Source organism: Lutjanus erythropterus, chromosome 18 (genome assembly GCF_056507025.1).
Source record: "Lutjanus erythropterus isolate fLutEry1 chromosome 18, fLutEry1.hap2, whole genome shotgun sequence".
Classification (NCBI taxonomy): Eukaryota; Metazoa; Chordata; class Actinopteri; order Lutjaniformes; family Lutjanidae; genus Lutjanus; species Lutjanus erythropterus.
The window spans coordinates 31,158,572-31,184,801 of NC_139334.1; the positions used below are offsets into that span (position 1 = coordinate 31,158,572).

A 26,230-nucleotide genomic window follows, 5' to 3' on the forward strand; every position below is an offset into this window, starting at 1 on the left:
TTTTGAATTGATTCATGTAACTCTCAGGTTGCACAGATATTATGTTTCATGCAATTTGCGACCTGCAACTAGTGCTACTACAACTGCAGCATGAAAGTTTCATTGTGTAAAGCCAGCCTTAATCACATGAATACATGTGAATTGTCTGAGAAAAATGCTCAAACTTTACGCACCACAAGAACATGCAATAATATTGATTGTGGAGCTTATGCTTGCAGATCTGCAGATCAGAAAAGAGTGACCTGTGGACTTTGTTAGAGGTCTGTGCTCTTTGAGGGCCCTCCTCTTTACTATTGTGCCTTGGTAGAACCTGCATGTTTCCACGCTTAGTGTTGTTGGGGACCTCATGACTGACAGTAGATCACCAAAAACATTTTCTTTAGCATAACCTATTTCAGATCAGACAATAACTAACATCTACAATGTGCCACTTTCAGGTGTGATCCAGGCTAAATGCTGCATTTATTCCTCCAATTAAAAAAAAAAACATCAGAACAACTTTCAAACATATTACAAATTGTCTCTGGTATAATTCCGTAAACTGTAACCTTAACTGTACATTTACTGCCAGACTGACAGCTTTATTGGTCACTTGATCACAGTGTGGTTTTGTAGGCTGCCATCTTTGACTGAATTAAAAAAAATTGATATTTAGAGAAGGCAGGTTTGTACAGGATGTCCTCTGTGCAGAAACAAATCAGTGGTCTGCAGTTTTTTCACCATGCGGCTCACTTGGAACCTGGCTAAGGTGATACCAAAACTGTAGCAGGTGTTATCCGTAATGGAAAAACAGAAGTCGAGTCGAGCGGTGCCATGCAGCGTAAATGCAGCTCAAAACCAAAACCGCTATGGCAAGGGACACTACACAGAAATATGGATAGATGGATAAACTGTTGAAGAAAGCTCCAACACATAACACCCAGTAAAACTGCAAATGATCGATTTAAGATCTCTGTTTGTGTTTGGATTAAACAAACAAGATGAAACATGCTAATCAATGAGCTTCAGAAGTATTGGAAGGTATATTCTGAACAGCCAGCATTTTCCTTCTGCCTCTAGTGTTCCTACTAAACCACGCTAGCATGAGAACGATCTCGATCTGAACATGCCGTTCTCTGAAGGATCACAAACAGGTGTATTTTTAATTGGCCCCACCTTTCTCCGTCATGAAGCTCGAGGACTGAGACTCTTCAGATAAGGTTAACGATGTTCCAACTGACCAATGAGATCCTTCCTGCCTCCAGTACACATTTATACAGCTAAAACGACGTCTTATTTAACCTTCCCTGTCTGTTTTATCCAGATCTCATTTCCAGATGAAGAAATGAACTTGTATTGACGTTCAGTGTTTTTCTCTCTGTGTGCTCCGGTTATGAATCCATAAAGCAGCAGCGAAAACAGCAGCTCTGTCTGTTTCCTCCCCATTAATGATTTCTCTGTATATTTTGCTGCAGATAAAGTGCTCCCAGATTGAAAATGATTTCCTTTTTTTTTTTTTCTAAATCTCATTAAGATGATTCTTTCCCTCTTGTTGCCCCTCTTCATCCCTTTAGGTTTCTTCTCTCTTTTTGTGGACAAGCAACTCCCATCCAATCAAATAAATCCTCCTCTCTTGTTCGATTTCATTTTCCTCCCGCTGCTCTGATGTTATTTTTCATTTGTGCTGGTACATTTCTTCATCTAAACACACAGAGTCTGATGCACGCAGGCATACGAGCAAAAAATCATGTACACAGGCGTGTTCAAATGCACATACACGCACTAAATCACAGGTATACATGCAAGTGTAACATCAAAATAAGACACAGACACACACAGGTACAATAGCTGCATGGAGGCTGCTTCACTCGTCGAGCTCCTCTCTCTAACCAGCTGATTTAGTGCTGAGGCACGTACTGGAGTGGAAAACAAACGCCTCCAGCAGCAGCGGCTTCGGCAGCGGAGCGAGAGGTTATGTTTGACACACCGCTAACTCTCACGGTAAAAATTTAAAGAGACTCGGTTTACAGCAGGCATCCAACAGCCGGAGTACACGAGGTGTTTGTGAGCCTGCGGAGAGTCCAACAGCAGGAGAGCAAACGCCCCCCGCTGCAGTAAACCCCACCCGTCTGGCGCTCCTCAAAGGGCAAAACAAACACTGTAAGAAGCAGGTGGAAGCTCTATTTGATCCAGATCCTGGTGCACAGGGTATCCGTGTTTTGATGTAAAGAAATACACACACACTCCGCTATGAAAGAGAGCAGGGTGGTGGTCTGGTAATTGTTTAAAGGAGCTATATGTAAGAATTTTAGTTTAAAACATTCAAAAATTAACTATAATTATCAACCGAATGTGAAGAAGTAACTATTTTGACCTCATGTCGAGTTCTGCAGGGATGACGTTTTTTATACAAGCCTGGAAGTTAACATTGATCTGGCTGCATCCACAAAAAGCTGATGGGATTTTTCCATTTTTCCGCTTTTAACCAGTTTGGAGTATGAGTTTGACAGGTGGCCGTTTCTTACATATAGCTCCTTCAAAATAAAAGCAGTGAGCGTAATCGCATGTACAGATTTTTGTTTGTTTTGGGTTTGGACACCAGTTGAACTTTCTGTATTCTTTTTTTTTTTTTTTTAAGCTTAAACTGATCAAGTTAAATCCAATTAGGGGATGTAAAAATGTTCAATTGATCTCAGAATAACTTTGGTTGAACACATATTTTATGTTATTTGCTTCTTAATAATTGATTTCATACTTGATCTAGTAACGTTTTAAAGTTGTTGCGTTTATTTCACCAGTGCTTTCTTTTATTAAAAAAATATCCCAACATTTCTTATACTTGTATAACTACAAATATATGATTTTGAATGTTTTCAAAAGATATTGGGGAAGTATTCTGCTATAGTCTAATCTGTTTTGTATTATAGTGGCTTGCATTACATTGTGTTGTATTGTACTGTGTTCTGTCACATTGAAATCTTTTCTTTGTATTTTAGCTGCATTTCAGTCCTGAATAAAAGAGAAACAAGACTGACAATTGAGAACAGAGAAGATGATGAAGTTTAATCACATTTTATCCTCTTCTTCCTCTAGATTTCATTTACACAACAAAGTACAGCTGATATATTTGGACAATGGAACAACAGCAGAATAAAACATAAAGTCTATGTGTGCTGATATTCAAATATTAAATGTACTATTAATAAGGTAAAACTTGCCAACTAGTCACTTCTTAGAACAAACCAAACAGAGTGGAAAGAATTATAAAGGAAAAACCTGCACTTCAGAACCAGCATCTAAAGTCTTTAGGATGACCCTTCCTCTCGGGGCAGTGGCACACAGAAGTCATGTGCCTTCCACTGAGGGGAGTGGGGGTAAGAGGTGTCCATTTAAAAAATGCAAGATGATCAGTAGGCCGCAAGATCTTCAAAGACCAAAAGACCCAAAACTAAAACAAACCATACCAAAGTAAACACAGTGAAGGTAAAGGCCAGAACAAAAAACAGACAAAATGCCAAACCAGACCAGACTGGATGAGACTAAACCACAAACCAAACAAGATCAGATCAGTCCAGACAAGACCAGTCGACAAACCAACCAAAGCAAACAGACCAGAACCAACCAAAGACCAAACCATATCAGACCAAACCAAACTGGACTGAACCAGACTAATCCAGACTAAATCAAGCCAAACTAAGGGACCTTTCACACCTACATCATTTGATCCAGTTTTCTAGGCTTTTCAGTTTGATCTGAACCAAAATTACAGGCACAAAACTTCCCCCAGGCCATGAACCAGACTGGACAGCCAAACTAAACCAATTACAGTAAATTCTGGCAGGCTATTATCAGAACAGGAAATAATAAAAACAGCAAAACGAAACCAAATGAGTCACACATGGACGTAACTTTATTAAGAGTCAGCTGGGGAAAAAAAACACAAAATGTCCAACACTTGGCAATTATTTTCCAAGAGAATGAAAGAGAGGAAATTAATTGACAACACGCCATAATCAGACTTTGATCGCTCTACAAACAATGCAATTACAATCATACAGAGATGCAGTTAAGTGATAATGACAAGATGTAGGTGTGTCATGTATGCTTGTGTAATTGCAAATCTGGATCAAATGTGCACAGTGTCACAACAATATGAACGCCGGTCCTTGGTCCAGACTTTCATTCCTGAAAAACCCCTAAAACAAACCACAAACCAAATGAGTCAAGACAAGACCAACCAACAAACCAACCAAAGAAAACAGACCAGACTAAACTACACCAAGACCAGACCCAACCAAGGACAAAACCAAACTCAACTGATCCAGACTGAACCAGGCCAAACTCACTTTCACACCAACCTTGTTTGATCCAGTCTTTTAGACTTTTCAGTTTGACCGTGGTCGGTTGGACCAAAGCCAAGCTTTGGTCTGACCAACCACAGTGTCCTTGGTTCTTGATTGGATCAAATTAAACTATGGTATGGATTTGATTCAAGTATAAAAACATTTCTTTGTTTGTTCCAGACTTTTGGACCAATTACAGGAAGTTCTGGTAGGCTATCGTCAGAACCGGAAAAGGTAAACAACAAAACAAAACAAAATGAGCCGCGGTCACACATGGAGACCAAATACATTTGGTCCAGTGACCAAACTCACAAAATTTCCAACACTTTTCAATTATTTTCCAAGAGAATGAAAGAGAGGAAATGAATTGACAACACGTCATCATCAGACCTACACTGCTCTACAAACCAGTCAGTTACAAGTATAAAGACATGCAGCTCATGTAGATGATGACGACAGGATGTAGGTGTACAAATAGGTGTACAGTTCTTTAGATGCTCGCATGATTGCAACATGAACCCAAAACCAGCTGGATCAAACGTGTCCAATGTGACAAAAATGTCAGTTCAGACATTCAGGTGTGAAAAATCTCTAAAACAAAGAACAAACCAAACCTGAACGAGGCCGGTCTTTATGAAACAGACACACACACTCCATTACACTCAACTAGGACCAGAAGTAAACTACACACACACACACACACAGACTCACAGGCAACAGATCGGTGATGGGAGTGAAGCCATAACCTTCCCCTCCCTACCCACAATCCCTCTGGGGACTGCCCTCGCCAGCTGCTGCTGCTGCCTCCCTGACTGAGAAACGCACGCAGACACACACACACTTGCGCACACACTCTGAAAATTAGAGAGACAAAATGAGACAGAAACATTGGAAGAGAGAATACAGGGGGAGAGAGGGGGAGAGAGGATGAGGGAGAACGACATCGGGAATGAATGTTGTGAGAGAGAGAGAGAGAATCATGGAGGCGTTTCTCGTTTGATTAGAGCAGATTTCTCTGTTGGATTGTAGTGATTATGGAGGGTGACAGAGCCAGGTGACTGAGACATGCCAGCAGACACACACACACACACACACACACACACACACACACACACTAATAAATGTGTTCATGACACTGTAACACACCCGCACACACCTCTGCAGACTTGTTAATGCGAACACGCCACGTGTTTCACATCCTGTCTGCATCCAACCTGCATCCTCGGTGGAGTTTGAGTTTTATGACACCAAATGACAAAAAAGACACAACACGGCTCGACAGTGTAACATGACGCAACGCAAAACCAATCGAAATAAAAAGATGCAGAGAATCAAATGATATGGAAACATTAGAAAGGACAAAAAACAACATGCACATGAAAATGGAACACTGACAAAACACAACACAAACCCAAATTAAACTAAATGACCTGATACGACATATGATGACCCCTCATCACACAGCAACTCCGCTGTTCAGTTGTTATCAATAGTACTATTATTTCTTTTCCCTTTACAGTCTTTTATTTTATTTTTCTCACAGGTTTGGGCAACATTAGACTTTTGCCGGTAGGTAATATGCTGATATCTTCTAACTTATTTTTCCTCATTGTCAATGCAGATATAATACGACGTGGCATGTAAATAAATGTCACAAAACATAATTACTTTAAAATAATAAAACACATACCAAAACTATACAACACAAAAGACACAGTTTGATTCATTCAATCATCCACATGCAGAAATTTGTCTTGGGGCAACAATGATGGAGCAGCCAATCGGATTCACACATCTACACAACCCCTCCTAACGATCTCCTCTGATTGGCTCCTCAACAACACATTCACTTCCTTAAAAGGAAGACGCAGCAGAGATCATGCACAGCTAACAAAGAGCTGTTTCTGTTATTTTATGGGGGAAAAAACACCATGATTAAGACAAAGCTTAGCTACTCAACAACAGCAAAAAGGAGGGAAAGACGATGAGAGGATAAAAGACAAGAAGAGCAGAAAGGAAGTGGAGGGAAAACGACAAAATAAAAGCATCTTGGAGAGAGACAGAAACAGAGAGAAGAAAAGAGAAAATCCCCTGTCGTCTCTGTGACAGTAAAACCATTAATCCACATGCTCACAACCTTATAATGAAATTATTCTACAGAATCCGCTTTCGCTGTGTGTGTGTGTGTGTGTTCATGCATGTGTGTGTGTGTGTGTGTGTGTGCGTGTGTGTGTGTGTGTGTGTGTGTGTGTGTGAGAGCAGATTAATTTGGCGGGGGGTGAGGATTCGCTCGATCCTGCGTCTGGAGAGGAGGGAAGGTTTTACATCTCAACCCTCCCTGTTCAGCTCAGCGTTGGTAACACACACACACACACACACACACACGCACGTGCGCGCGCACACACACACACACACACACACACACACACACACACACACACACACACACGCACACACATCTTGCAGGAACAAATAAATGTAGGAACACACATCAAAAAATATGCAATTACACACAGCAATATGCACACACACACACACACACACACACACACACACACACACACAGTCGGAAACAAGCAGACACACACACGCAGACAGAACAAAGCGACAGAAGGACAGAGATATAATCTGATCGTCTTTTCATTGATGCCGTTTGTTCAATTGACACTTTGGCTTTCTAGTGATCCGCTGTTTCCTTTGATCACTCTCACTGCGTCTCTTTGTTTCTCTCTCTCTCTCTCTCTCTCTCTCTCTCTCTCTCTCTCTCTCTCTCTCTCTCTCTCTCTCTCTCTCTCTCACACACACACACACACACACACACACACACACAGAATACAAGCACAAGTATTCAGTCACTATCAATTTGTTTTCTACCTCACTCAACTGCTCCACTTTTTCATGTAGGTTTGTCCACATTGAGTTGATTTAATGGGAAAATGCTGTTTACATGTGACTCTGAGTGTGTTTACACATTTCCTGGGTATGTTTTGTGAATGTAAACATTTTATTCCAGTTGTGAAATATGCTACTAGAGGCCTGTACTACGAAGTGGGTTCAACATACCCAGGATATCTTTTGGTAACCCGTCCTCACTGAGCCAATAAAAGGAATCAGGCTAAGCGTTCATGCCTAGTTTTCCTAATCTAGACATGAGCGTGTTCACATAAAATGGGCGGTGTTTGCGACTTTTGACAGACATGGACAAGTTTGCTGGCAGCAGAGCAACAAGTTTTACAAATGAAGAGCAAACTGTAACATTAGACAAAAGCAAAAACATGTAGGCTGAAGGCAACAGAACTGCAGCTGCCAAATGCCAGAAAATCACTAACCCAGGTGGGCAGGTGAGACGAGTGGTATTCATTTGGTTGCAATCTAAAACCTCACCAGTAGATGACAGCAAATCCTACATACTGGACCTTTAAAGTTTTATTGAGAACTGTTAGACCCTTAATATTAGGGCAATTAGAGACATGAACTGAACTGTAAACTAAAGTGTGTCATTTCTCTTATTAGACTCTATAAGAGTTCTTTTGTAATATGTCCCTAATTACCCTCTAATAAAGACTCATTAATTGTAGTTTTTAGTCTAATTTGATACAAAGTGTCGCTGGTTACGTCTTTATTTTATCTTCTGTAAAATAAAGTGCAACCTAATAACTGTATAACAGTATTTTAATAGTGACACCTGCTTACTTTGGTCTGTCTAACCTCTTTCACCTTACATCCATTTATTTCCTCTCTCTTATTTTCTCTCTGTTCCTGCATCCTTCAGTCTATCCCTCCTCTTCCTCCTCTCTCTCTTTCTCTCTCTCTCTCTCTCTCTGGCCCTGAGTCTGTTGAAATTCAGTCCGTCTCTCAAGGTTGTTAACTCACTCACTCACTCTCTCTCTCCCTCTGTCTTTCACATCAGCATCACGTCGGCCAGGGAGGGGGTCAAAGTTCACGGCGATCCGCCTGCCTCCGCGGTCCTCCCACCGGACCGGCTGATTGACAGCAATCAGGACTAACCTCCCCTCTCTCCCCCAACCTCCCTCCTCCCCCTCCACCTGTCAAGACAAAGTGGCTGCTTGTGTGTGTGTGTGTGTGTGTGTGGACCATTTCCTCTGTCATTTTTAATTATCCAAATGATATTCAACTTCAGACTGCCCCCCTCCTCAAAAGGAGAAAAAAAAACTCCCATAATCCTGCAGTCCACCCTCCCAACAGATGCTGTCAGGAGGGCAGCGTCGCGCCGCCATTAGCATAAGAGCGTGTTTGTTTAAAGAGCCCGTCCCGCCTATAAAATCAAACAATTAGAGATGCAGACAAGCCTCGGCCTATTGACTGCATAAATAATAAGACCCCACACTCGTCTTTTTTCTCTCTTTTCCTTCCTTTCACCATCGTTTTTTCCCCCCTCCTTCGCTCTCTGGACGCTTCGTTTATTGGTTCAGACCTCTTCCCGCTCTCTCTCGCTCTCCGCAGTTATTCCCACAGCTAATGAACCTGCCGGACCTCACAGGAAGTCAGAGAGGGGGGTTGTGGGTAATCAGGATGCGAGGCTCGACGCTCAACGCCATGACCTTTAGTCTCGCCGCCGCCGGGTCACGCCGGGCCTCTGGAGTCATCTGCGCATGCAGGCTGGCGGAACCCGGCTCAAACCCACGGCTCGGTGTGTGTGTGTGTGTGTGTGTGTGTGTGTGTGTGCCTGGTAATGTGTTCGTTTTTGAATATGCAGGTCTTAAAAATTCATCTCAAGGCCTGGAGTTCAACGCTTAGACACAGAGAGAGTGAAATATATCTGAAACACTGCGTCTGAGTCGTGACTGCAAGAGTGTGTGTTTGTATGTGAGGTTATTTAATTGATAGATGAAGCCATTCTTTACTCTTTAAATACATTACACACATTGTATACATGTTTTAATACATTTAATTAAATACAAATTCTTTTATTCTGAGCTGATATTGCTGTTGAGCATGCGTCTCTCTGTCTCCCTCAGGTCAAATTCATAGTCAAGGACCTTCCACTGTTTTTTCAAGCTCTTCTTGAGTGTTTCAGACCTCAATTACACTTAAAATGTAATGTATGTTTAACCACATATCTACATCTTGGTTGGTCAAAACACAAATTATTGCAAATCAGAGTTGGCTCTCCTCCAGAGGCGGCGATGCTATTAGCCAAAAATGCCAGAAGCAGAATAACTTGTACTTTTTTGCAGTTGAGGTTAGGGAGCCAGAATAAACACAAACACATGGACGAATCATATTAATGAACTTCTAGCAACAGATATTTTATTCTCATAAAAGTCTCTCAGTCATACTGCTCCCCATGGTTGTGGAGTAATTGATAACAGGATTATGTAATCTGGATACAGAAAAAAAGGTAACTGTATTCCATTACAGTTACAGATAAAGACACAATCAGATACATTTAGTAAAAATGATTTCAGCTTCTTAAATGTGAGTATTTTCTGGTTTCTTTACTCTTCTCTGAATATTTTTGAGTTGTGGACAAAACGAGACATTTGAGTCATCTTGGACTTTTTTCATAATTTTGTGACATTTCATGGACCAAACAACTGATCCATTTATTGAGCAAATTATCAAATGATTAATCAATAATGAAAATCATTTTTACTTTACTAAGTTGCTGGACCTGCTTTATAGCTGCCATGATTACAAGGCTCAGAGCGACGTTGCTCTTTCCACAGCTGTCATATTCACATGATCACAGCGTTGAGGAGTACAGATTATTCTTCGGAGAGATGGATGCATTTACACCTTTTCTGCATCTGGATAAAATGCATCTCAAAGCCCCTTCAGAGATGATTTGAACAGTCGGTTTCAGTCAGTCTCTTACACTTTGTGGATGCATTCACACTTTGCCTTTTTGAGATGCAATTTCTATCTGAACCAGAGTCCTGCACCCGTTTGGGTACCTATGGTTGCCAGCAAGGTAGCCCACAAAAGTTGTGCAACGGATAAATATATACATATTCACTGGCATGTTAAAAATAATTAAATGCAGGCAGAGAGCAGTTGATGATGAAAATGATGGTGGAGTATTTTTAACATCCAAATATGCTGATACTATCCAGCCTAATCAGCCACCAGGATTTTTTTTTTTAATTGTGAAAACCTATGACACAACCTGTGACACCAAAATTTACATCTGTCCCAAAAAGACAAAAAACAAGAGGTGAATATAAAAGTGTGGACAAGACAAAGTCCAAAGTCTAAAGTCCAAGTGAAGAATTATGATATGATCTGAGACTTTGAGAATAACGTTGTCATTGGCTCTCCTCGCAGAGGAAACACATCGACAGCTGCAGGAGCACAGCTGCTGCACCAATTGACAGATACTTTTCCAAGAACATAAGTGAGTGACAAGTGACAAGTGAATGACTTTGTAGCCTGTGTGTCAAACGGGTTGGCTCCAGTACTGAGCTTTGTGAGCGCAGCTGGGTGCAGGTTTGCAGAATTGGTACCACTCTGATTTGATCCACTGAATACGAATTAAGTGGCTTTGTGTAAATGAGATATCAGAGACTCGCATGTGATGCATGTCAACACATGAAGCCCACATTATTTCATTGTCTTTTTAAGATTTATAAAAGAGTTGGAGATATTTATTAGACAAAACAAGGAAATATAGATCTCTGATGTCAGAGCTTCCTTAAACGCATCAGCGACTTTTTTAATGTTTCTGCTGGAAATTTAATTAAGACATGGCAGCAAAGAAATGATTCAAAAATCTCAAAACTTGATTTTTAAAGAAGGGGAAAATATTCAGCAGGAATGTAAAATAAATGAGCTGAAATGGTGTGGCCCTTTAAAACTCTTTCTATGTCTGTGTCCTTTCAACTTCATTGCTTCTCCTAACCTTTCTCACTTCCTGTCTGTCTGTGTAACTGTCTCCCTGTCAGATCCACGCAGACACACTTCACCACTTCCTGTTTGTAAGCCTCCACAGTAATATTCCAATAATCCAGTGGGAGCAGCAGATCTGTCCTGTCACCCCTGCGTCCTTTCACGTCTCCGCGTCTAATTTTTACCTACGGTGACACTCATTGGCTGACAGTTTGATTGACGGTCTGACAGGAAGCGGTGTCGTGTCTGCGCGCCGTCGCTGTCGTCTTTAATTTCCCCTCATCGGCGTGACAACACACGGGCGCCTCACATCTGTTTTACATGACGCCGTGTGAAGCGGTTGGTTAACAGCTGCAGGTGAACGACTCAAACACTTCGTTCATATCAAACAGGACAGTCGTTTGGTTTCTCTTTGTCATGAAAACTGCTGCTGGTGTTCACTGACATTCTTATTTTAATTCATGCTTTTATTTATCATGTAACTTGTGACTGCATGGCTTTTTACTTTCATTAAAGTTTGACACCAAGGCTAATTTCCATCTCCTGTATCTGCAGTATAAGAATTATTTTAAATACAAAACTGAATAAAACGTCATTCTTATGAATGAACGTGTACAGTTGTACTGATTAAAAACATGCGAGTTTGTGTGTGTTTGTGTGTTCCATCAGCTCCATGTCATGAGTGAGTGATGCTGTAATGTGTGTGTGTGTGTGTGTGCATGTTACGGATGACAGCATCTGAACAACAGTGGAGATATTTACCATAAACCATCTATTAAAGCAGGGCGGGGCACGTCAGCTGCCATCACTCTCACTGTGTGTGTGTGTGTGTGTGTGTGTGTGTGTGTGTGTGTGTGTTTGTAATTGTGGGTGTTTTCTTGTATCTGCTCTCAGCAGTGATTTTGTGTGTGTGGAGGCTCTTTATCTGACTCTTTCACATACAAGCAAACACTCTTGCACTCCTATATTTGGATATACCAGGAAAATAACAAATTCTCTCGAAACAAACCAGATAATTACCTGTCCAACAGAAAAAACAACAACCATTGCATCACGCTCCAGGTCCTTGAACTCCCTCAGTATTGCTATTGTTGCATTGTTACCTCTTGCCTTATCCAACCTTTCTTTAGTCATAAGAATTTCTACTTCTGTCTTTCTTTTCTTGCATTTTTTTTAGCACTGCAAGTTGTTGAAGATACTAGTGGAAATGGGAATTTTTACTGCACTTTCTCTGCCATTCTTGTGCAACTAGCTTGCTACAGCTTTAGCAAAATATCTGTACCAGACTTGACTTCGTCATGTGCAAGGAGTGCATGGAGGTATAGAAGGCACATAGGTGGACAGCTAGGACTTATCACAGGTCTGAGACAGCCAAACATTTTTTTCTATAGCATTTGATTTATTGATTGCTTTCGGGATGTAAAAATGATGACACTACCTACCCTAGATTCAACATGATCAATATGGTGCCAGCACTCAGATTTGCTGCCAAATTGTCCCAGTAGCCACTCCACCAAGGTGGCCAACATGAACGTCCTTTTAATTTATTTGCCGTCTGTTTCATGGGAGATTAAAAAGATGCCATAGTCTCAATGGATTGGCTCTCCCTCCTCCTATCAGCTAAAATCGCACCAATATGTTGATTAATATTTGATTATTTTGACCAAATCTTTACAAACTTAACCAAACAAGCATATTGGTGGCTTCAATCCAATAACAGTATAGTACTAGTGATAAAAACACATGCATGACTAATATCTGTATAATTTGGTGTTCATTGTGACCACTGTAGTCACTGTGGCTGCTTCCTTGGCCACCAGGAACTTTTGGACTATTTTGAGTATTTCATTTTACCATAAATGTCAGTGTGAAGGCACATAGGCACTCAAAACAGGAAGTGTAAATAAAGAAGTGCACTAATTGAGACACAGCACAATCTTCACATAAATATCCTCACTTCCTAAGATCACTTTTACCATCCACAAATTTGAATTGAGATGAGATGGACTGAGCAGATTTAATTGCAATCAGGGATTGGATATCACTGATCCTGAGGAATGGGGGGGGGGGGGTGCTGAGCTGACCCTCAGACCCTCTACATTCATACTTCCCTTGTTTTGGATTAGCAGACCAATAGGCTAATTCTATATGCTGTAGGCATGTTCCTGTCCATGTCTTGCCGTCTGCTTGTCCCTCCATCTTCTCCCTGTCTCCTTGTCTCCCTGTCTTCCTCTCTTGTCTCCTTGTCTTCTTGCAGCTGATTGCCAGGTTGTCCTATGCTTGTTTGATTCTCACAGAGAGAGAGAGGGACAAAACAACCAAACAGGCTGTGTGTGTGTGTGTGTGTGTGTGTGTGTGTGTGTGTGTGTGTGTGTGTGTGTGTGTGTGTGTGTGTGTGTGTGTGCGTGTGTGTGTGTGTGTGTTGTCACAGGTGTGGCACTCCTCCCCCCAGACACTCATCATGCCAGGTGCTCTGCCCGGCTGTTCTAAACACACAAAGAAAAATCACACACACTTTCTTCCTCTTTGTCTGTTTTGCTGCGCTTCACTTTCTGACTTTACTAAAGTGTAAACACACACACTGTCGGTCTGTTCATCAATCACTCTCTAATTGTTCACACTTTTTGGACTAACACATGCACACAGTTTACTTTATTACAACCCCCCCGTCTCTCTGTTTAATTAGTGTCCGTCTGTCCGCCGCCTCTTCATCTTCAAACACCACATGGTGTCTTTAAAAACACCAAACATCAATCTGCTCTTTAAAGTCCCAAAAACACTGCAAACACTTTCACTCCATCAGCAACAACTAAACTTCACTCTACTTCCTGACCTGATCAACTTAAAGGAACAGTCTGCTGATGATTTTTACTAGTTCAGGCCTTTCCTCTGTCTGTGCAGACCCTTATATTCCCCTAAATCTAACACGTTCATCATGTCAGGATCTACAGCTACATCTTTCTTTAAAGGAGCAGTCTGGGATATCGGTCTAATCCAGAGTCAGGCGAGGACATGGGTACCGAGATTCAATACTTTAGTTGAACTGACCAAAGTGCTTCAATACTATTGAGTTCTGAAAAATACCTTGTCATTTGAGATAAGATTTCAATACCTATGAAGCCAATAAGCACACAGATACCAAGTTCTGATAATGCTAATGCTAACATCACATGTTGAAGAGGCATGCATGAAAAATCCTGTGTTACTCCCTGCTGGATGTCTGAACAGCTTCTTCCTTTAAAGTGAGTGATTGCACTGTAATAAGTAATGTTGTTTTCTATAACCTTCAGGAACTGGCATCAAATCCAAGATCTGGTATCACAAACACCTGAACAAAACCCAACTCTAATTAGTTCATCGCTGCACATCCAGCTCAGGTCCAGGATGTGTTTAGCCTAGCTTAGCACAAAGACTGAAAGCAGGTGGGAACTGCAAGCCTAGCCTTCATTAAAGGAGAGGAAAAACACTTCCAGGGACTTCAAAGCTGTCTGATTTACATGTTGTATATTGTGCAATTAACACATGAACTTTTATTTTACTTTTACTTAAGGACTTATTATTTCTAGTATTATACTTAACTACATTTCAAGTTTCTTGCATCACAGAGTAAAATCAAAACTCTTATGAAAAACTCCTGATAAACTGTGAGAACAGAGCAGAGGAGAGTGATCACACACACTGATCCAGCAGAGGCGTGAATTCATGCATTGAGGTCCGATCGCTCAGACGGTAAGACTACTTTTGTACAAGGTACCTTTTAGTGTCTGAATCTGACACTGTCAGAAAGCCTCTTTTAACACTGTGAAACAGCTGTAGTTTGGTTAAGTTTAGGCACAAAAACTACAGGTGTTAATTTAAGATAAGACCATATTTGGGGTAAAAATAAGTAGGTTCTGTTAGTTAACCGTGGACTGGGTTACATTCTTTCAGCTGTTAACGGCCACCTTGCATGTCTGTGTGAGTCGCTGAGGGCCGTTGGTGTCCGACAAGTTGGGCATGAGAACAGTGTGGTAACAGCCTATAGTTAAAGAAGGTTACATCCTCACTAATAAATAATTGATTGATGATTTGATGCATCACCTGGTGAGTTAGTTCACATATTAACATGCATACAGTTAAACTGCATGCTAGGCTTGTACATGTGAATGCTAACACATGTTAGCACATTAGTCTTAGCTAAAACTACAAAAGTGAACTGAAGTTGTAAAAAAATAAATTATCCTGCAAATATCAAATTATTTTAGTTAGTCTGAGGATTTAAAAGGATCCAGTTTCAATTTAACAAAATGCTCCTGAGTTACAACCCAAACATCTCCTGCTGTGGAAAATCATCCCTACAGTGACATTATGTTCATTTTTATCCTCCACAGATCTGTATTGATGAGTAATAAAGTTCATACAAATACAAGCGTCACTCATTTACTCTCACTAACACACACACACACACACACACACACACACACACAGACAGACACACAGAGCAGCCCGGCCCTGACAGGAGAGCACACATGGAGCTTTACATCCTGTTTAATGACTGCTCCCTCTCTCTCTCTCTTCATTAAGCGTTATCAACCTCTCTGGCCTAATCTCTCTGAAATTAGTGTCTGGTCTCTACCACCTAAGTGACTGGCTGGCATTCATTAGCGCGGCGGTTTAGCCAAATCAATCACGCCGCGCCCCGTCCGCCACGCTTTCTTAAAATGTCATCCTCAAACTTCTCACAATCAATTAAGCGGGAGATTAATGAGGCCAATTTGCCACCAACACGTCGGCCTTCCTCCTCTGCTGAAAAGGCTGCGTGCACACACGCGACAGACACACACAAACACACACGCACACACAATGATGTAGAAACGCTCGCAATGATATATGTACACACAGGAGACATGCATGTATGCACATTAGTGATACACAACATTTCATACTGAAAGTGTGTTTCTCCTGAGAACTGCATGACTTAAATAAACAGAGAGAGAAGTTGATTTAAGTGTCTGACAGAGTTCTATAACCATTTGGTAATAACCAAAATAAAATAAGCTGATATTCTACTAAACTCTCTGTAAATGAAAAATCAGTTTTACTTTGTTAATTTGGGTGATATAATATTTGATATTATCAGTATATATGTCTTCACGAAACTTGAAATACTGCCTTGATACTTGTTGAGAAATGCTGATAATTCTGTACTGTGGGGGCTTGAAGGCTCAGTAAACACTGACCAATATTTTAGTAGTCTTAGTTTAGTAATCTTGCTGTCGTCACACCTAAAACCACTCCCGAAGCTGCCAGTAGTCCCTCCTATGATCCTGATTGGCTGCATCACATTTAGTGCGGACACAAACCGATAACCTGAAGCCTGATAAGATGAATTCTCAGAGCAACCTCTAGGGGAGAAAAAATAAACTAATGCAGTTCTTCTTATGTCCACTTGAGGCTGGCTACAAAAGCAAGTCAATCCATATACACCTTCATATTAAAACCAACTTTACAACAGAAAAAACATGTTTACAGCCTGATACAAAAAACAGTTTTGGCCTCTGTAACTAATTTCTCCGTTCACGACAACTATTAATGCACCGTTCTGTTAAGGCTTGAAGTTCTGCATAATAAATTGAGTGGATGCTTTGAGTGACAGGTGGGTGTCCTCACAGGTGGCGAGCTGGTAGGCAGCTGCCTCACGCTGCACCTATTTGCCCAATTTTGGATTAGCGGAAAGTTAGCAACAAGCTAACATGGCAGTGGCCAGAGGCACCACACTGTGAGCTTCACAATGGCTCTTCAGAAACCAATAGGAGACATCATAGAGGCTCCGCCCACTATTTATTATACAGTCTATGGTCACACAGAGACACCAGATTTCTCTTTTGCGATCTCAAGCTGAAAAGTTTGGGAACCGCCTGATAAGATGGATTGAAAGTTTTTGAGTGAATTTGCTGGAGACAGAAAAAAGGTTTTTTGTTTGTTTTTTTTTTTTTGTTTTTTTATTGCTCCGTGTTCCTTTTGTGCCTTAATCTGCAAATTTAATTTGGAAAGAGTTTAGTTTTCAATCCTGTTGGTACTTTCAGATATCAGCTTAATTTTACTCTTTTCTTTTCTCTTTATTACTGCTCATGCAAAAACAGAACCTTTTCTGTTGCTACTGTTTCTTGATTTAGTTGCCTCTATTGTCATTTCATGTAAAACTCAACCAAATTTGGTGAAACTGTAATACAAAATCATATATATTAAATTGATGTTTGACAACAATGAATCCTGAGTTTCATTGATAGTGCTATTTTTCAATAAAAATAGGTCTGATAAGCCAGATATGGAGGTATTCTGCACCATTTGGTCAGAAGATCAGTTTCAAGCATGTGAATAGTACAAACTGAAGAAGTCAGAGAGCTGATGACGGCTGCACACCTCAAACACCTCATTTGACGGTAAATAACTGTCTGTTACTTGTAAATAATCAATGGACTGAAATCATGAACAACCTGATACTTTACAAAACAAAATGCAGTTATACAGAATCTGTGAAAAGTAGTTTCTGCATGTAGGGTGTATTTTAAAATCAAAATCCTCGAGCAAAACTTCTCACACAGAGATGTACACTGTCTCTCACACACATACACATACACACACACACAGACACACACACACACACACACACACACACACACACACACACACACACACTCTCACACACACACACACACACACACACACACACACACACACACACACACACACACTTTGAGACTTCCAGGTGAGGGGAGGCCAACATTGTTCGTGTCACTTCCAATCTCACAGCTGCTTCAATCTGCCTCGGGATCTGCCTCGTATGGTTGTCATAGCGACTCTCCAGGGATTATAACAAGGTATTATGGGATGTCTAGTGTCTCGAGCTGCAGGATCAGAACACGGTGTTAACACACACACACACACACAGACACAGACACGCCTGTTCACAGACACACAGGCTCGACACGGCGGCGTTGCTCAGCGCAGCGTGAGCGGATGCGCGGCGGCTCGGCTGCTCTCGCTTGTTCCAGCCTCGTGTTAACACTCACACATGACAACATGATGTGCAGAGCGGCGGAAGAGCAGAGTCGGTTGTCACGGCGACATGCTCGCTCTCTGCTGCGGCTGCCTGCAGGATTAAAGCAGGACAGATAAAGAACAAACGCAACAACAAGGACTTGTGATAGATGTGGCTGCAGCAGCACTAATGCACCACATCCTCCATCTGTCTCTTTCTCTCTTCTACGGATGCTTAAAGAGTCGACTGCTTCAGTTCAGGAACAGCGCCCTCTAGCTGCCAGTATGACAGTCATGATGTTCACACTGGGAAATTAGATTTCAAACCAGTTTCTCTCTCATTCATCTCTCCTGACCACCATGGGATTCATATGATGCTTTTGATTAAAATGTGAATCCTAACTGCTGCGAGACACAAGAAGCCACAGCAGTTTTTACAAATCTGAATCCACTTTCTGAGCTAAAACAACAGTCAAAAAGACTCTGAGACGAGCAGAGAGGACTAAACTGACTCGTTGTTTCCCGAACAAAACAGACTGTTACATGGAATTATATTCTAATCGTGTAGAGAAAGCAAATAATTAAACAAAAACAGCAGAGCTTTGGACACCGCAGCAGGTGTAACATGCATCAAATCATAAATCCTTGCACTTATTTTAGTAAAAGTAACAGCAGAAAAGATTACTGCCAAGACAGAAGGTGTATAACACATGTATGGTGTGTCTATCAGAATTATCTGGACAGGACTGAATCTCAAATTTGAGCCTACAAAATTGGGATACAGGCTTTTTAATCTTACCCAGAATCCAGACCACATATTATTTTGGGTATCTCAAAACTCCAGTTTTGGGATAGTTTTGATGCTTAAAATCAGGGTTATCCTGATCCCACAGGAAAAGTGGATTGATCATGGATTCAAGTTAGAAGAAGAGGCATGTAGGGCTCATGGGATGTATTTATACTAACCAATGATGGTTGGTTTAGTTTTCTTGTCCAGTAAAACATTTAATTAGTAATAAAACACCTCCTGACATTTTGACATGTTGGAGGAGGCCTGCATGTCCAAAGACTTCAAAACTAGATTCTGTAATACTGATCGTGTGGCATCTGGATCAGAATGATTCTATGTGAAAATCTTTTGAAAAACCAGGAATAAACCTACAAAATAAAAAAAAAAATGGATTACAAAATCTGGATAATTCTGATCTAGATTAAAAGTTTGGTAATACTGGCCCCAAATCATTGAATCTCTAGTTTTGAGTCGTCTGTTTTCCGGTCAGTGTCAGTGTTTTTCTAACAGCCGATGTTTCACTTTGTAATGAATTCTTCATGTCTGTGAGCAACTTTTTCTGTCAGGATCCTTGAATATGATAAAGGGATCAAAAAAAAGTACAAGAAGATTAGAAAAGTGTGGATTTTTACACAGCGAGGGCTCACTGGTGTCAGCAAGATTATAATAATAATCAGGTGTAACCGAAACACACACACACACACACACACACACACACACACACACACACACAGACGCTCACACACATAGGCACAAGATCTCTAGGTTTAATAACGCACAAACAATGAAAAAGAACAACACTTTGAAGGTTTACAAAATCATCTCAAAAATGGATGCACACTTACAAATAGTGCATATTGTATAACACATACACACACTCGCAGACACACACACTGACACACACACACACACACACAGATTACAGCCTCTATCAGCTGTGGTATCGCGTCAGCCTGGATGTGATGTTAAAAGCTCAGCCTTTGGGCTGTATGTTAAACAGATAAGGAGTGGAGCATGTTAGGGATTAAAACTACAAGACACACACACACACACACACACACACACACACACACACACACATAAACCCGAGGGAGCGAACAGCGATAACCCAGTCATTATCATACTTTCATAATTCCATTTAATAATTCAGCTTAGCCGCGGCAGCAGCTGGATGTTGAGGAATAATTGAAGTCGGCTGTGGTGAAAAATCTGAGGGTGAATTATGAGGAATCACTGTGCTAATAATGTAAAGGTACATTACCAGGAATAATTTAGCTTCGGAAAAAGCTCAAAGACAAATCATAAGAAATAATTCAGATAACAAAATGATGTAAAATCCTCATTCTGAGAAGAAATGTGACAGGATTTGAACCTCAAATTCAGGAATTAGGAATAACAAAAAGAAAAAGGAATATTTGATACAAGTTCATCAGCTGTTGTCCCTCGATCTTTACCACCACTAGAACATGAAATGTAAAGTTTGTCCTGAGGGTGGTGCCAGAGAAAGGGCCATGTTTTTACCTAAATCAGAACAGTTTATCCTAGACAGTGTTTTTTTTTTAAAGCAGTCTTTACTTAAACTAAGCTGTACGATAAGATGAATGCTCAATGGTTGCATGTTACCAATTATAAATTACGGTTGGAAATATACCTGTGAGAACAAAAGAGTTTGCTATAATCTTTGGTGCAGTTATTTCTGAATTAATAACACTTATGAAAGGATGTAATCTCTTACAGTTAAAGGGATAGTTCACCCAAAAATTAAACTTCAGTCATTATCTACTCACCCTCATGCCGATTGAAGGTTATGTTTAGTTTTTTAGTCCACAAAACACTGTTTCAGAGGAAGTTTCACAGGAACACAGTGTTGTGGAATCTCTCCCCCAAACATTGAAGTGAATGGTGACCAGTTTTCAAATGTAAAAAAAATAAGAAAAGAGAATTTTCATTTTTGGGTGAACTATCCCTTTAGCCACAGGTAGGTGAAAGTCATTGTTTTGGACATCACAAGTAAGTCTCAAGTCTTTGTACTCAAGTTCTAAATCAATGCAGAGGAAAGGAAAAGTTCAAAATAAGAATTCGTCTTTGTCTGTCTCTTGTCTGTGTCTTCTAGACCATCTTCTCATACTTCTTAAATTTGGCTCCTGATGGTCTCGTCTCAGCCTGAGACTAATTTGAGCCCAATTAAAATGTTTGGGGGGTTTTTTGGTCTCACTGCACTGATCTTACATTTGTCTTAAATAATCAGCTCTTAAAATAACAGTGAGATCTAAAAGAAAACTCAGTGAGATCTTAAATTTGTCACAGTGGTCAAATTCTTGTTGCTCCGTACAGTCATCAAGGACAAACCTCTGAGACACCTACGAGCTCAGCTCTTTTCTTTTGCTCCTTCTCTCTCCTAAGGGGCATTTAGGAGAAACAGATGAGACTTCAGCGAGCTCAAAATAAGAATTTATTTATTTTTCATAAGACAAAGAAAAGACGGTTGTGAGAAACAAAATTTTCCTCTGGGAAGACCCAAGTCAAGCCTTACATGACCCAAGCCAAATCACAAATCTTCAAGCTCTAAACAAGTCATAATACACTTTTCACCAAATGCGATGCCATTTTAACAACATGGTCTAGATTTGCTGTTTTGTGTACAACTTTAAATGTTGAACCAAATTGGAAGTTGTCATGTCTCAAGGCTCAAGTCCAAGTCGAGTTCCAAGTTTTTTTTTTTGATTTCGTCCAGTAGAGTCAAAAGTCATCAGATCTGTGACACCTCTGAACTTCCTCCTAAACCCTGCTGTCACACTTTTTGGCAACAAATGTTGTTTTAAATCACATAATTGTTATGCACTCTAAACTTTGTGTTACACTCCAGCCTCTTGGACTTCTTTTTCCTCTTTTGCCTCTCAGAGCTTCTATACATTTCTTTTCCTTGCAACATACTGAGTAATTTTATGTGGTCAGACCTCTCAAATGTATTCAAATGAAACTATTTGCAAAAGGAACTTTGCTTTGGCTGACATGTTAAATCAGACATAAATAAATGAGGGTTACACCAAAACATTTCTGTCTTTTAAGGACACAAGACAATAGACTAGGAGACCGGTGGTTCAACATGTAAAGACTAGCCCTGCTAGCAAGAAAACATGCATACAGGTACCATAAAATAATGACAATATCATCATGTTTCTGTGCTTAAAATTAATCTACTAACAGCTGAGGCTGAATTTGACAGTGCCACTCAAAAAAAGTCAGCTGAAAACCAAAACATGAGTGACTTGTCTTCTGGGGAACATAAATATCTGGACCAGGCTTTCTGGGAAACAGTCCAGAAGGTTCTGAGCTGTTTCACAGCAAAATGACTAGTACAGCTAACGTGGTGTAACACAAGGAAACCAAATATGTGTGTGTGCAGTGTGTGTGTGTGTGCAGTGTGTACAGTATATTGATTCTGCATCATGTTGAGTGATGCAACAGTGCAAAACAACTGGAAATTGTTCATCACAAACCAAAGACACTGAAATTCTTAGTGCATGAAGTGTGTGAGTGTCCAGCTTGACATATGCATTTGTTCACAAGTGTATTCAGACGCGTGTGTGAACCTGCACATAAATACTGTATCCACATGTACTTCCAGCTCTGTTTCCACAGGTGAATTCAGATCAAGTGAACCTTCAACCTTGAAGAGTTCCTACCTGTAAAATGTGACTGCCCAGGTGAGGCTCGAAGATCTCCGAGGCGACGGCGCTGGGACTCCTCCTTCTCTGGGCACCGATAGCTAAACACACACACACACACGCAAACACACATACATACATACACACACACACACAAGGAGAGAGAAAGCACAGGACAGGACAGAAGAAGACCGGTGAGACTCAGACACATTGATACGAGCAAAGCTCTCACACACACACACAAATAGGTATTCACACACACACACACACACACACACACACACACACACACACACACACACTCACGTTTATACAGCCTAGCGTGACGAACACACATGGCACAGGACAAGAGGAACCAGTGAGGTCAGCTCTGCAGAACAGTCTGGAACAGTGCCACAAGTTAGCATTGTTAGCCCTCCTCAATGAAATCACTGACTGTAAATAAAGATGGGTGCATGTCTCTACTTCCTCCCACTGTACAAAAACTGAGCTGAAATATCACAAATACAAGCGCTAGCATTTTGCGCTGGTGACATCATTTGGAGCCAGAGTTTTTGCAGTAGTAATCCAAGATGGATGTACTTTGCTTTTTTGAGTTGAGCTCATGTCCTATCACTAACATGGAGAGGCGGGATTTATGATCCATACTGCAGCCAGCCACCAGGGGGCGGTCAAGATGCTCTGGTGTCACTTTTGATGAGCTGTCATGTCATCATCTTCATGTCAATGACTGAAACCAACAGGAACCATTAGCTTAACAATATCCTGTGTTACATGAGGAGCTAATAATGCTAACATGTTAAATACAGTGAAGTCAACCAGCAGAATGTTGTCTCCACAAAGAGTGAAGTATCAACTTAGAAAACTTGTTTCAAAATTATGAAAGACAATTCTACACAAAACACATTTTTATGCAGGCAAACATAATCGCAGGTTGTTCTAGTTTTAATGCCAAATTCTGGCAATGTAGAGGTTTTGCAGACACTGAACTTCATGATAAATGAGCAATTAAACAAAAACTCTGAGGTCAAAGATCCGAAAACGCTCTGTTAAGGTTTCTCCGGCCACTGATGAACAATCCTGTGCATTTGCAAATTGATAAATGGGAAGGGCTGCAACAGGAAGGGCATCCAACGTAAAAAAAAGCCTATGCCAAATCAAATATGCAGATCCAAACTAGATTGGGCAGGGCTCGGTCTGCCAGCAAGCAGATGATACAAAATCTATAATCGTTTTGAAAATACAGAGTTTGGGTTAATGTAATTTATGTATCTTAGGTAACTGACATTCTGGACTCACAAGTCTCTGAATGCTTTGCTAACATAAGACTGGAGGCAGTACCCAGGTTTTCGTTGATAAAAAAAAAGCACTTTTATTGTCACATCATGGTCATGTTAGATCTTCAAACACACAAACTCCAATGCACTTCAGCATCAAGCCTTGATCAGGTATTTGATATAAGGTCTGTTGTGACAATAACATCATTTTAATTGTTTTAAAAGAGTATATTGGAGTTTTTAAGTTGCATATGTATAACAGTAGAGGTGTACCAACAACGTTCGAAGTGAAGGGCCACTGACAAGGTGCCATATGTGACGAGTTGAAGGTGAAAACGTGTTGGTTATCGTCAGGAGAGTTCTGCAGTTTCCGTGCTGTGTTACATTTCACCATAACCGGGATTCAGTGTCTCAGGAAAAAGTCACTTCTAGTATTTTGGCCTGTTGTTACAGAAAGAGGCTTCTCAAAAAAGAGAGTTTTGATCACCCGTATCAACCCTCAGATGCTCCACAAATGTTTCTAAAACCAAATAACCAATGGAGAGATGACGGCAGAGCAGCTGAAGTGGACCTGATAGGCAAGTCTACCAAAAAAAAGGCATGAATTTCTCCCTCATTTATTCTCTTTTCCTTTTTGTTTCACGCTATCCCATTTATTATTCCCATCTTTCTATCCATCACTGATCATCTCCAGAGAGAGCGAGAGAGAGACAGACAGAGACAGTGAGATGCAGACAAGAGAGAAAGAGAGAGAGAGAAATGGTTTATAGCTTTCTAGAATTTCTCCCTGAGGGCAAAACTCTGTCTAAAGAGAAAAACAGAAAGTACAACAGCCAGAGAGAGAGGGAGTGAAAAATCTGCCCTCGGGTTAGACTGTCTCTGTCTCACGCTCTCTCTCCCAAAAGAAGACAAAGAAGAAGACAAAGCCAGAAAGTGTGAAAGACAGACAGGAGGAGAAAAAAAAACTTCCCTTTATCAGCTTGATTCAGTCAGATTTTCAACATCAACATCATTCAGCTATAAAACATAGAAAGACAGAGTCCACCAGAGCACCAACATGATGCCTCTCATCGGTTCACGCTGATGCAGACTGCAGGCAGTCCTGACTCCAGCTCCACGTTCAGTCCTGACTCCTCCTAAATATGTTTGCATATAACTGTCCTGCTGGACCAGCCCAGTATCCCAATAGCTACATCCATTACAGAGGATTACTCATCACACAGCTTACATCCAGCTTCATCATCACTGACATCAGTGCCAGCACAGGAAATTGTGTATTCCTTAAGTAGCAAGGCAAATAAAGTTAGTGTGCAGAGGGTGTGGAGGTGGACAGGGGTGCAGCATGACTGTCTGAACTGTCTGTCCTGTCAGGACCCACATGCAGACTGCATCAGGAAAATTTTAAAAGCATGCTGGGAAAAAAAGACATAGCAAAAAGTCCACAAGAAAGCACTGAGAGTTCAGACAAACCAACGAAGAGGATTAAATAGACCAGGGAGGGGGAGGATGACAAGAAACAGGTGAATCAAGACCAATCGATCAATCAAGAACAGGTGAAAATAACCAGTCATCAAAAAGAGACAAAGACAGGAAGTAAAAACAACAAAGACACACATGGAAAGACATACCAAAATAAAACAGGAAGTGACTATGAAAAACCCAAACATGCCAATGTTTGACAACATGACATGTTTTTCTGTTTGATTCTTCTGTGCACATCACTTGTTGCTTTGTGCATTTTAATGTAAAGATCATCAAGTTCAGAATAAATATGAAAATATGCTATTAAACATTCTATGGCATATTCAGAAAAACAGTGACATAAAGACACAAAGGTGGACCAGACTGAAACAGACAGCAAGAGTATAGACAGAGTATAAACCAGACAGTGAGACAGTTTGAGACAGTGAGACAGGCAGACAGTGGGGCATTAAAGCTCACTAAAAGAGAGATTTTTCTGCCCTGAGGTAATTTTCTCCTCTCTACACAACCTCCGTCCTCGTCTCCCTGCAGACCTCATTACACTGAATTTAAACACACACTCACACACACACCCCTCCTCTCGTTTTTTTTTTTTCCTTTTTTTGAGGGGGGGGTAATGTAGCTGAATTAGGCTCAATTAATGATGTAATGAAATGCCCTTGTGAACGAGACACTTTAAAAAAAAGAGGGTGAGGAGAGAAAAGACAAAGAGGGGGGTGATGGAACTCAGCCTCATCTCTCAGGGACATCAGACGAATTTGTAGAAAACTAAATGTTGTGTTTTAAGTCTGATCATATGGACTGAAGTAGGTATAGTAAAGA

General features: G+C 40.7%; 1 protein-coding gene across 2 annotated transcripts in view; it reads right to left on the reverse strand.

Annotated features, from left to right (window-relative positions):
* Positions 1–26,230, reverse strand: part of npas3 (neuronal PAS domain protein 3) — a 392,919-nt gene that overhangs the window by 143,511 nt on the left and 223,178 nt on the right. For both annotated transcript variants that reach the window (XM_084742352.1, XM_084742353.1), the window contains exon 4: positions 22,668–22,750. In XM_084742352.1, the coding sequence (XP_084598478.1) occupies positions 22,668–22,750 (83 nt within the window). The remainder of the gene's footprint in view (positions 1–22,667; positions 22,751–26,230) is intronic.